General features: G+C 38.9%; 1 protein-coding gene across 1 annotated transcript in view; it reads right to left on the reverse strand.

Moving 5' to 3' along the window:
* Positions 1-7087: 7087 nt before the first annotated feature.
* The window catches only part of TSHZ3 (teashirt zinc finger homeobox 3), a 90232-nt gene continuing 84311 nt past the window's right edge, over positions 7088-13008 (reverse strand). The window contains exon 2 of the mRNA XM_087971518.1: positions 7088-10436. Within this exon, the coding sequence (XP_087827644.1) occupies positions 7234-10436 (3203 nt within the window). The 3' untranslated portion in view covers positions 7088-7233. The remainder of the gene's footprint in view (positions 10437-13008) is intronic.

Here is a 13008-nt window from a genome sequence, read left to right on the forward strand (position 1 = left end):
AGAACAAAATTGCTTCCTGACACACCTACCTCCTTCTCTCATCATCTTTTCCAAAGATTTGAAATCTTTTGGGAATTGCATCTTCTTGGCTTCTGGCTGGAATAAATGGGGATATATGTTTCAGTTGTCCACAAATCCCTTTCCTCCCTTCTTCTCCTTTTTCCTCCCCCTCGTTCCACCGATGTTCCAATTAAAAAAAGAATTTCATTTTCCAGTTATTTCATTTCATTGGTTTGGAAAGATCAGTAACTCACGATTATGGCAGATGTAAAGGCACTGCCCTGTTTCTCAATTGTGTTAAAAAGAGACTGGGTGAGGTGGGTATAAATCTGAATAAGCACCCCCCCACCAACAAGTTAAATGTAAATCATTTCTCTTTAACAACAGCACTGAAATAAATATTAATATTGGCAATGTTTATCAACCTAGGTAAATGCCAAAATTGGATTCAGACTCATAGAATCCTACAGGTTTATTCTTTGGAAATGGATGGTTTGGAATTGAAGTTGACTTTGGTTTGTACCATGAGCCCAGAATATTTGGGGAAAAGAATATTTCTCATGTAAACGAAGAACCCTCCTACCCCCTAAAGAAAATGTCACAGGGGCAAAAATCTTCCCTTGTTATGGCTTCTGCTTCAGTCTTTCACAATCAGAAAAGTTTGTCACAACAGTAAAACAAGGAAGAAGAGCACAGGACTAGAAGTGACTCATGTGGGTCAAACTATTGGCCCAGATGGATCAATATTGTATTCCCGAGATCTCAGAGACTTTTCCCATCAGTGTGTTTTCCTTTCAACCAGAATCATCATCAGAACTTCTGGATGTAGAAATACTGAGATATGGACCTCCTCAGAAAGAGGAACCATGAAAACATCCAAACTTATCTTGGTAGCTAAAATACATTTGCATCATACTGAAGCAGCCAGAGATTGTACAAAGCCATAGTTGCTATTCTTTGTAGGTGTTACCCCAATCCAATAAAATCACTCCTTCCATCACTTTTCACTTCCCGGAAGGTCTTTGAAGAAATGGTTAAATTCAAAGATAGCAACTAGACAGAAGTATGAAGGAAAACATATATAGCTGCCTTTCTTATGCATGATAATAGCAATAGCACTTAGACTTATATACTGCTTTATAGTGCTTTACAGCCCTCTCTAAGGGGTTTACAGAGTCAGCCTCTTGCCCCCAACAATTTGGGTCCTCACTTTACCCACCTCGGAAGGATGGAAGGCTGAGTCAACCTAGAGCCTGGTGGGATCTCAACTGCCAAATTGTAGGCAGCTGGCTGCAGACATAGCTTGCAGTACTGCACTCTAACCAATATGCCATAGAGGCTCCTAGGTGGCTCACAATAATTTCCAATGAAAACAAATACGATCAACCAAATCTCGCATAACATCATATAATGCAACCATGATGCCACAACAATCCCACTAATGCTACTGATGCTGGTATTTGCTGGGCATCTTCACAGCTTCCAGAAGGCTAGTAGAGTGAGGATTCTCCAGAGAAGGAGGCTGTCCCAAAAGCTTCTGGGAGCCATAGAGGAGGTGCATATCTAAGGTCCCACCAGATGGCAACATTTAACAGAAGGGACCAGAGTGTGGCCACCAGTCTAACCTAGTAGGATGGGCAGATACTATCGGAGAGAGGGGGTCCCATAACTTGTGTATAACTTGGCCTCATGGCAGGTTATTCATGGCCCATGTGATGTTTTTAACTGGAGTGGCAGAGAGTATATATTTCTTACCACAAATGTCTATGGATGTTCTCAATCAGCCAGTTTCCCATCTCAAGGTCATGCTAAATTTTGAAAAGCAAAAAAATAAAAAAGATAAAAATAAAATAAAATAAAACTACAGTTTTTACTCCAAGTCTTTCTGTTGTGTGACACACTTTCATCTGTTTCCTCTTGAAAATGTACCTCAGCTTTTGGCAGATCAAAAAATGCAGAATTAAAAAGCAAACACATAATTTATAGACTTTTTTTTCTAATGAACAATGCTATAAATGTCAAAATAATCTCTGTCTTTAACTTAAATGAAATGAAATCATATGCAATTTTCGTGTGTGTGTGTGTGTGTGTGTGTGTGTGTAGGGGTGGATCCTAGTGAGTCAGTGAAAAAAGAATGCAGCCTTGGATCTGAAAAAGATCTGAAAAAAATTGCACCATAGTACTAAAATAAAAACCAATAAATATTCATCTGAAATGTTAGCATTTGTATCTTTATCCACCCTCGCCATATTTTGAACATTTAATGAAACAATGATATAAATATGTCATTAAAAAAAAAAATCTAAACCCTGTTTTGCCCTGGAATTTTTGAAACAGATTTCTTTTTTAAAAAAAGAAATATCTGAGTATTTACTAACAAAGATTTTTTTTTTTTAAAAAAAGAAATAGATAAGCATAATATTATGAATATTACAGTTTTAAACAATGCAAAGCTGTCTTCTTCCAGATAGAAAAATTACAATGTAGTTTGCATGATGAAGGCAACGGTATAATTAGAACAGCCAAGTTGCAATTTCTGATGCCAAAAGAAAATATAATGAAGTTGCCGCAGAGATCACTACGTGCAAGATTTCAATTAATTATTAGAACCCGGGCTGCTGAAAAGTTAAAGATACGTTCATGTGTATTATTTATTTATTTTAACAAAGCAAGGGGTGTGTGGGTGCCCACGCTAAAATGTTGACTTCACTGAGTTTCTTTTCTTAGATCCAGCATATTGATTTCTTGTTGAGAAGTGAGCTGTTCAAGCTCCATTTAAGATTTTCATCTTCCCTGTAGCCCTGAGCACATCAGAGTACCATAAATTAGTTAAATTGCACATTTATCACAAATGTTATTTTAAGATACTGTGTAAATTTGATGGCTGCAAGATATACAATCTACAGGAACAAGCCGTAACTTGGGTGGGGTTAGTCTAGGGTCATCTTTTTTGCATTTCTGATTTAGAGATGCTTTTTTTACTCTGATTTCACTCATCTTTGGCTTCATGTATGACCCTCTTCCGGGAGAGGAATTTCTATTTTGTTCAATGTCTGTGGAGATTCTCAATCATAGTTGTCTCAAAGGTGCTTGTTTCTTTAAAAGGCAATTGGACTGGGGGTTTTTTTTTCCCCCCTCAAAGAAGGAGAAAACCTTTCACTTCTCATCCAAGAAGCTTCATCCGTTCTGATGCTCAGAACGGATGAAGCTTCTTGTGTGAGAAGTGAAAGGTTTTCTTCTTCTTCAAGGAAGAAACAGTCCAGTCGCCTTTTGAAGAAAAAGCCCCTTTAAGATTCTATTTTTTGCTCCTTCTTGAGAGGGAACAAGTGTCATTTGAAAATTTAAGCTGTAAAGCAACACCGGTGGAAGTCAGTGGAAGAACCCACCTTTCCATCTGAAGAATTATTTGGTTCATTTTCTGTTCATCCTGCAGCACTGTGGCATATGCCAATAACCACTAATAACTGCATCTAGCTATGCTTAATCCTTCCTTAAACTATCCTCTATCCTTGAATAGAGTTTAGTGTAGATTGATGCATGAAAATCATGGAGTTTTTGTCCCTTAAACTGAATATAAAAATCAGTCTAACTTGTTCAGGTTTTTCTACTTTCACTTGAGGGCAGCTATCCAGTGTCTTCCATTAGCATTAACATTCCAGGTTTTGGGATTCAAATTGTTAGAATTCCAAGTTAGCATGGCCAACCTCTTCTAGAGGGAATTAGGTTGGAGAAGAATGACTTAAACAGTGCTACAGTTCCAAATATCTCTCATAGTTGAGGATACCTCAGAATAAACTTCAGCCTTCTCGATGTGGACTCTAACTGGTAGCTAGAATCTTTCTTTTCTTCCTTTTCTTTCTTTCTTTCTTTCTTTCTTTCTTTCTTTCTTTCTTTCTTTCTTTCTTTCTTTCTTTCTTTCTTTCTTTCTTTCTTTCTTTCTTTCTTTTCCTCCTCCTCCTCCTCCTCCTCCTCCTCCTCCTCCTCCTCCTCCTCCTTGCCTACCTTAACCACTGAAGATCCAGGAAGATTGCCATTTGCACATGTTAATGAAGATAAAATGAAATCATAGAATTGTAATAATCTGTTTAAAAATCACTCTGGCTTTTGGATATTAACACGTACATGGCATTGTTTGCTTCATCACTGACACTGCTTATAACCTTTGTTCTTTGCACTCAAAAAGGAAAAGGAAAAGATCTACTCTCCACTTCATTCAATAATGGGAGAGAGGTGGAAATGATTTTTTTTTAATTCAGCCTTTGAATATTTGTCCCTCTGCTCTTTAAATGCTAAAGTTCACAAAAACTCCAGTGATTTATGTAGAATTTTTGCCTGCTAGCACCTGGCAGACGGGAAAAAAAAAAACTTCCCCAAGTTTCCGTCATAAACAGCAAGCGTACAATTTAATTTTAATGTGCTCATTAGTCGTAGCACATTTCAGATATAATTGTGAATGCGACACAACATTATAGCAAAAAAGACAATTTTAATGCGGCTGTAGAAAAAAAAAGGTTATATGAAGAGTCATATCATGGTGCCACATTGTCAACAACAGAACAGGGCACAGAGTGTGCAGTTTGGGGTCTGTGCTGTTTACATGCCAATATTGTACACATAGATTTTCATATGGTGTCAGCTGTCAGTTACTTCTGCAAATTAACCGCCAAAAATGGAGACGAACAGAATCACTTAGTGGGCTGGTAACCACGGGTTACCTTTTATATGCTTAAAGATAAAACTGCAGTAGGAAATCTTGGGAGAATAATTAGGAAGAACAAAACAGAAAGTTACCAACTGAAAAGAGAGAGAGAGAGAGAGAAAGAAAATGAGACAGAAGGCATTCTAGATATGAAATAACAACCAAGAGTCTTATAAATAACTAAAAGGTTATATCACAGAATGCCTCATAACTTTTCAGCAAAGTATTACAGTACAAACGTTTTAAAGGCTCTTTTTTTTATCAATCTTTAGGAAATACAGTACAAGGTTTTTCTCCCCTCCAATTCTTCCACCCCAAATAGATTTAACCCTTTGAGCACTGAGTTGATTTTGAACTTTCTCTTGAATTAATTATTGTTTAATTTTTTTATTATTTTACTAATAAATACCTTTAAAATTTGTGTTGTGCAAAATAGTTCTAATGCACGCCAGTCCATCAGAATGTTCTTTTTTTAAAAAAAGTAGCAAATAACGAATAAATATGTATAATTTAAACATGAACCTCTATCAATATAGATGTACTGTATAGCAAACAAAACAAAACAATAATCATACTTTGCTTCAAGAATAATGTTTCTGAATACTTTATAAATGCTATCTGTTGTATCTTTCATATAATTTACATTGTTCAGATGTTAAAAGAAAACCCTTTGACCTAGAAAAGAAATATACATTATTATTTTATATATTTATATATATATATTTATATATTTATAGGTACCACTTAGACTCAAGAGCATATTAGGTAGAAAACCCATCATTGATAAAAAATGTCAAAGAAGAAATGGCATTGTCCACAATCACATTTTTTTTTCATTAGTGGATTCTGAAATCTGTACAATATATACACACGTTTCAATGTGAAAATAATATATTTTCAAATTTCAAGATGGGTGCCATACCCCTGCATAGACAGAGGATTATTAATTCCAACAAAGAACATATCCAGGTATGGATCTTAGAAACCAGATCTCAAATTCATCTATTTGATCAGATACAAAGGCTGCAACTTATTGAAAGTCAAGCTTTCCTGGTGAGTCACTAACCCAACCATCCATCCATGCAGGAAGTCAAATGGAAAGGTTGGTCAGTCTATGTTGACTATGAACCCACAAACCTCTGGTAGTTCAGTGGCCAAATCAGGATTCTATGATGTGCCTGAGGAACACATGGGAGAGGCAAGGAGGAAGCAAATTTGACTAAAGAAAAAGCCAATGTGTTCAGATCCTCTTCAACCCTTTGGTTAAATCCCAGGTTTTAACTTACTTGGAAATCTGCAGCAGATTCAACTCTTCCTGCACCCTGAATTCATTGGTGAAACCTGGTTAATTGGAATGTAGAGCTGAAGAGGGGGTGAGAGACACACTCAAAAAGCCTTCAGAAAAGGCCACATTCTAGTCTCAGAAGACACCCCCCCCCCCCGATGTTGACCATGGGGACCAATGGAAGAAACAGTAGGATGAGCTAATGCAACTTGTAAAGCATGTGTTATAAATATTGGCAGCATTGAAACAAGGTGGGGATGTTAAAAAAAGTTCCCTTAGGAAGAGAATGGTTCATAGGGAACACCATCTCTATCATCCAATAGTGGAATGGTCCAATAGTGTTCTATAAGTTGGTTTCCTAGACAAGGAAACTATTAGGCTCATCATGAGTCATTTCCTCTTCTGGAAGTTCTTCTTCCAGAAAACTACTGGTTCTTTTTTAGAACATCTGGACTGGTGTGCCACGGAAGAAAGACTGACAGTCTGGGTCTGTATGGTTTATCCATCCCCATTTGGGATATCTCAAGAACAGCCACCAATCTGCTGCTCAATTGGTCCACGTGTCAAAGCGGTGACAGTTCTTGCAACATCTCAAGGGGAAGGTGTCCTTTCAAACATCACATGATACCATGACTGGCTGCTAATACTTTTTTGTTCAGGCTTGTTGCCTTGACCAGAAAAATAAATTCTAAGCCAGAATGGGATTTAAAAAAAAAAAAAAAAACAAGAAGAAAACATGTCTATATTTTTTTTTTTCAAAAAAGGAAACCAAATTAATGCAAAAGTGCTTCAAAGTACTCAGAGGGCTAAAGATTTACAGGTGAGAAACAGCCAGCACACTTCATTTGCCATGAAAAGAGTGTACCATGATTTTAGTTAATAAATGCTTAAGTAAACTGTCTTGTCAATGCATGCAGCTTGAGGCATCAACAGTGATGCACAGCAACTAAAAACCCCAATTTACACAAAGTTCCAAACACTTACCACTGAGTTTTTAACCTTCATATTTTACCAGTAACAACAGCTGATTATGTACCTCTATTAAACACTATACAGTTATATATAAAAAAGAGACTCGTCCAGAGTTAGAGTGACACCCCGAAGTTAAAATAACAATTATGTGCCAAGAACAGGGGTGGGTAAGGGGGCAAAGGAGAAACTCAACATCATGTCTGACAGTTTTCCTCAAAGCCAAGTACAGTTGTTCGGGTAGCTTGTCTGTTAAAAAGAAAGAAAGAAAAAGTTAACGCTACTGTTTTTCTAATTCACAGACGTAGAGAAGATGGTCCTCCGGAGACTTCCCGTGCGTTTTACTGAGATGAAGCTTAACAGCATGCTTGCTTGCAAAAGTCCTGTTGCAAAGTTTACATTGGTAGGAAGTTCCCAGCTCTTCCTCTGGCGAAGGTGCCAACAGTTTCTCAGAGGATGGCTTGGTTTGTGCTATCTGATTGTTAATCTGCTCGCTCGAGAGTTTGGACAAGTCTCGTAATCTGAAACCTAGATGTGACTCAAGGTGGCTGATGTACGTTGAAGGAGTTCTGATTTGAGAAGCACAATCGTTACAAAAGAACACCGGGTGCCCGGTGTCTAAATTTTTAAGGAATTTTGTCCCCCCTGTCCTTCGGAGTTGGTATTTCACATTGGCCAACCAGTGGCTAATGGTGGTCATTGACAGTCCCGTAAACCTGGAAATGTGCATTCTCTCTTGAGGGCTCAAGTCCGACATAATGTATTTGCCTTCCGACGTCTGCTGCAAACTGGCAGCAAATTGGGCTTGCAGGATGAGTAAATGTTGAGGATTCCAGTTTGACTGGCGTCCCTTCCTTTTCTGAGCTGGAGTTGTTTCTTCCGGTTCCTCAATTGTAGTGCCATCAATGTCAGACTTCTCGGAGAGGCTGGAAGGTGTGGAAGATTTTGATGTGTGACTTTCTGTCAGGTTCTTGAGCATATCCGAGATATCTGACAAGGCATTCTCGCGTAGCGGCGAGTTTGACATAAATGACACAACTGCAGATGTCTTTGCGGTTGTCACTGTAGATGAAGAAGATGCTGAAGACGCTGATGTGGATGACAAAAGCACTGAACCCAAAGAGCAGCTTTTGTCACTCTTGCCTTTCGTCAAATCGATGGGCTGGTCGTTATTGACATGGTAAAAATAGCGGTCTAAGTGATCAGGTTTTTTGGGCTGCAAGGGCGGCGTTGCTACAGCAGCCTTTTCTGCTAAGCTGTTGCTCATTTTAAAAAGCATGCTCATGGGGTCTAGGGCAGGAAGGGAAGGTTTCGCTGCCTTCCCAAGATGAATGTTCATGACAGATTGTAATGCACTTAATGGATTTACAAAGGGTTGCTCTGGAGGATGGTCAGTAATAATAGCTGCGCTGCTGGTCAAAGTATTTGTGATTTTCTTGACAATCTCCTTGCCGTTTTCCATCGGTTCTCCGATTGGGCTGTCTCTGCAGCTCTCCTTCTGAGAAACTGGACTGTTCTGGTGGCTTTTGAACCCAATGTCACTGGAAGTGTCCATCTTGAGGGGATCACTGACCTCACTGCTGCACGGCGAAGGGGTGGCTCTCTTCATGGGCGAAAGCTTCCCCACTTCTGGTTCCTTCAGTTTTTCTTCCACTTTGGCCACTTTCTCGGTGACTTTCTTCACCAACTCTTCCATGGCATGAAAATTTGTTTTGGACACAGGGGATGTTTGGCTACTGGGAGGTGAAATCAGGGGTTGGCTTTTTGTGGGAGAGACTAATTCAGTATTTCCAAACATGGGCTTCAAAGTAGTGTTCTTTACTGATGATCCTAAGGATAGTTTCATCATGTTGGGCAGCTGATAAGCGGCATGAATACTGGGGTATCCACCCCAGCTTGGTGTACCATTCTGGGCTTTGTTAATAGCTGAAGTGACCGTGTTTTCTAATGACTTTAAAATATCTAGTCCTCCCTTTGGGCTTTCTTCCAAGTCATTTTCTGTCAGGTAATGATATTTGGAGGAGATATCATATTTTTCCTCATCTTCACTTAGTTTTTCTTTGTCTTTCACCTTTTCATCAGCAATTGTTCTGTCCTTTTCAACTTCTTTCTTGACTTCCATGTTTAACTTTGGGGAGATGCTGGATGGCATGTTGGAAGGAGAGGTGAAGGTTGTGGCCGCAAGAGGCACAGACTGTACTTTCTCGTCAAGCAAAGTCGTGATGGTAGGCGTGACAGGGGACTCTATAATGGTCTTCCCTTTCTTCATGGCAGAGTTGGTGACTTTAATGAAGTGTCCTGTCACCATCATGTGGGCCGTGAGTTCCTGCAAGGTGTCGTGGGAACTGCCGCACTCCATGCACTTGAGGATTTGAGATTTCCTCGCTTCAAAATGCCAGGCATAGCTGGCACCGTTCTGGTGTCCATAGCGGTTATTCGGTGTAATGTAAGGATTGGAATTCTTTTGAAGAGGGTCATTGACATCGGGAAGAGTTCCTTTGGGGGTCCCACCAGTAGAATCTGGAGAGCTTGGCAGTTCTAATTCCAGCGAGGTTTTTTTTCGAGTGGCCGGGATGATTTTTGCTGCTACAGGGGTTACGGGTTCCTTCAGAGGCACTTTTTGGTAATGTTTTGTTTTTATCATATGCACACTCAAGTCTTGAAGCGATTCAAAGGAATGGCCACAGTACATGCACTTTAATACTTTCTGGGCGTCTTCTTTCCCTTCCATTTCAAGCAAGGAGCGTTTACGAGGCTTAGACCATCGTTTGGGGTTGTTGTTATCTGTTTCGTGGTTGTCGTCTCGATAATGCCCCGTTTCGTTCATGTGCACCGTTAATTCCACCAAAGTATCATAGGCTGCGCTACAGTCTTTACAGCGGAATTTGCTGGCTCCGGTAAAGATGGAGCCATAAAGTTTACTGCTCTGCCTGTACAACTGAACTGTGCTAAAAAGGCTGGGCTCAGGAAGAATTCTGTTTTGCGAAACTTGTTGTAATGTTTTGGCCATGGCGGTCTGATGCCAATCGAAGCTCCCACTGCCACAGCTACTGCTGCTGCTGCTGCTGCTGCTACTGCTGCCATTGGTTTTTTCAACGGCCGGCTGGTGGAGATTCAAATTCAGGTTGGACCAATAAGAATTGGAGAGGAAGTTATTGTAGACAGCCTTCATCTGCTCCAAACTGTCCGACACCACAGATTCTTCCAGCGCTATGGAAACCTCTTTGCTGTCCTCCTCATTTTTGATGGAGCCACTCTCAAAATCGGCCATTCGATCACTCGTTTCACTGATATGGGACTCGCTGTCCATTTCATGGCTGGAAAATTCAGCCACTGGAGAGTTCTGATAGCTCTGGCAATTCTTGCCAAAGTCCTTTTCTGGACAGGCGTACTTTGCAGAAGGTTCTCCATCTATTGTGGTCTCCTCTGGTTCCAAGTCATCATCCACCATGGCTGCAGCTTTCAGCTCATCCGAAACATAAGCTAGCAGAGACAGAGAGAGAACAGATAATAAAACACAGTTAGTGATAGCTAGTCTCCATTTCTATCAGCAGCTGGCATGTTTCAGTCAAAGAATTGCATTTGTTTATTAAAATTGAACAGTCAAAATTTAGCATTTCTTCCAAGCAAGAGGAAGAGGGGAAGGGGAAAAAAATCTGCTCTTCAAACATAATTTGCCACCTTATTCTTCTCAAGGGGCAACAGCTTGAAATTAAAACTAAATTTGAAATTAATGAAGCACATTCTGGAGGTGGCATTCATTTCTAAAGTAATAAATTACTTGTATCAACCTCAGAGACAGCAGTTCCTGTCTGTCAATTAATATGTCTTATGCTGCTTCTACCCCTAATGTATTTCTTAACAGACAGATTCACAATTTAAATTAAGCCAGAATTTTCTTTTTTGCTCATTAGATTTTTTTCCCCAACCCAATCTTTAATAAAACATAAAAACCATCAACAAGAGAAACAATAAATCCCACAAAGCAACAAGAATGAAAAAAAGATCTTCCTGACTTATTAGAAAATTAAAAGCTTGCATTCATTGCAGGAGCTGTTTAGCGATGCAGATACTAAACTGAGCATTGGGCTTAGTGTTGAAATTATACTCAAATAACTAAGTAAGCTTCTCAAATTTTTGTCAGTTGATCAACCCTCTAATTAACAGGATCTTACAGGCCACAATTCTTAGTTCTGTAGGCTAGGCAACTTATAAATAACATTTGCTCTTACCCTGAGAGAATTATGGAATTAAAAAAATACGCTGAACTGAAGATAGAAATTTTTTAACTTTGTTGATGCAACAGTATGTACACACACTTGTACTGTACTGTTTTATAAGTATATACAAACCTGTTTTTAATACTTTCTAATGTACTTTTTAATTGTTTTTAGTTCTGTCATACACCATCTAGAGTTGCTTGTTTGTGAGATGGGCAGTTAGATAAAATGGTTTAACAAAAAAAATTATAAAAGGAAGAAAGGAAGACATTCCAAAGAATTCAACATGCTATATACATTCTAGATGTGAGTTTAGATATAATTCTGGAATTTATTTTATAATTTTCCTGGTTAAATTGGAGTCCATGAATAGAAAAATTCAGGATGGACTCTATAGAATTAAAAAAAAAAATGTTGAAAATTCCTTCCAACTTCACCTGTTAGTGGGACAAAAGGAAAAAAAAAATATTTTCGCTTGTGCAAAATGCTTTTCAATTTACAGTTATAAAAACTATCCTTAAGGCATTTGGAAATTTGGAAAATAACATTTCTTAAGGCAGAACCGGGGGCATCCAGATAGTAAACAATTAATTTACAGATAGAAAAGCATTATGGGAAAAATGGATAATCGACTTCTCTAGGACTTCATGTCCGTTGCAAAGACTTTTTGACATTGAGTAAGAAAAAGAGAACAGCCCAGCTGTAAAACTGGTAAAAAAAAAAATTGCTATTCTGCTCTGATTCTTCCAGGATAAATATACACAAGGTCTTCCAGTGGACATTACAAATGTCAAAGTGTTTGCTCTTTAGACTATTTTGTCAATATTTCTTCCCCGTAAGCTACATTGGGCCCCCCGACAGAGATTCGTGTACTGTATAAGGCACTACTAGACTGTACTTTATTTCAAGCAACAGAAAGGCCAATCTAAATTACGGCACGCAGAACTATTGGGTAATTTCAAAGAACTAAAGGCGCTAGACCCTGTTGTTACTGAAGCTCTTGTTCACCTGGAAAAGTATCTAATTTGCCCTTCCCAAACCTATACACAGGTAGTCCTCGACTTACGACCACAATTGAGCTAAAAATTTCTAAGGATAAGTGAAAGGTTTGTCAAGTGAGTTTTGCCCTATTTTATGATCTTTCTGGCGACAGATGTTAAGTGATTCACTGCACTTGTTAAGTTACAACATGGTTATTAATTGAATCTGGTTTCCCAGTGCATAAGGACAGAGTTCTTAAAAATGGATTAAATGGGATGAAAGAAGGGAAGGACCAGAAAAAAAAAGGGGTAGGAATGGCATTGTATATTCCTGCTCATGGTGTACGACCATTGCTAATCTGCACATAACATGTGCAAATGTCAGTAACCAGTCCCACTTGTAAATAGCTAGAGCAAGCAACTTTTTTGCTAACTACCTAGAATACAAGAATCCCCCCTTATTACTTGCCTTCCCTTTGCAAATCAACATTTCCCCATCCTTTATATTCTATTCTTTGGTTTGCATATATTACCCAAAGGAAGCAGATTCGTATTCCCTTGCTTGAATCCATCCTGATTCAGGGAGCTCACACATATATCCCTATGCAAAACAATGGTTGATGACTAACTATTTGAAAAGTTGCCACTAAATGCAGAAACTGCCTTCCATAGAAAACACAACACTTTGGGCAATGCAATACACTGTGATACAAAAGCTTTTTCTAGAGCGTTTTATCATTTATTGCCAAGAAGGGGGATATAGTTTCTTAAATACACACTACCTAATGGTATATTAGCATTCCCTTCACGTTTGATAGGGCACTCAAGTTGAATACATGGCTAGGGAAGGTGTGC

This window comes from Notechis scutatus, chromosome 9, assembly GCF_049901735.1.
Source record: "Notechis scutatus isolate UNSWTSFEM ecotype Mainland chromosome 9, rNotScu1.2, whole genome shotgun sequence".
Taxonomy (NCBI): Eukaryota; Metazoa; Chordata; class Lepidosauria; order Squamata; family Elapidae; genus Notechis; species Notechis scutatus.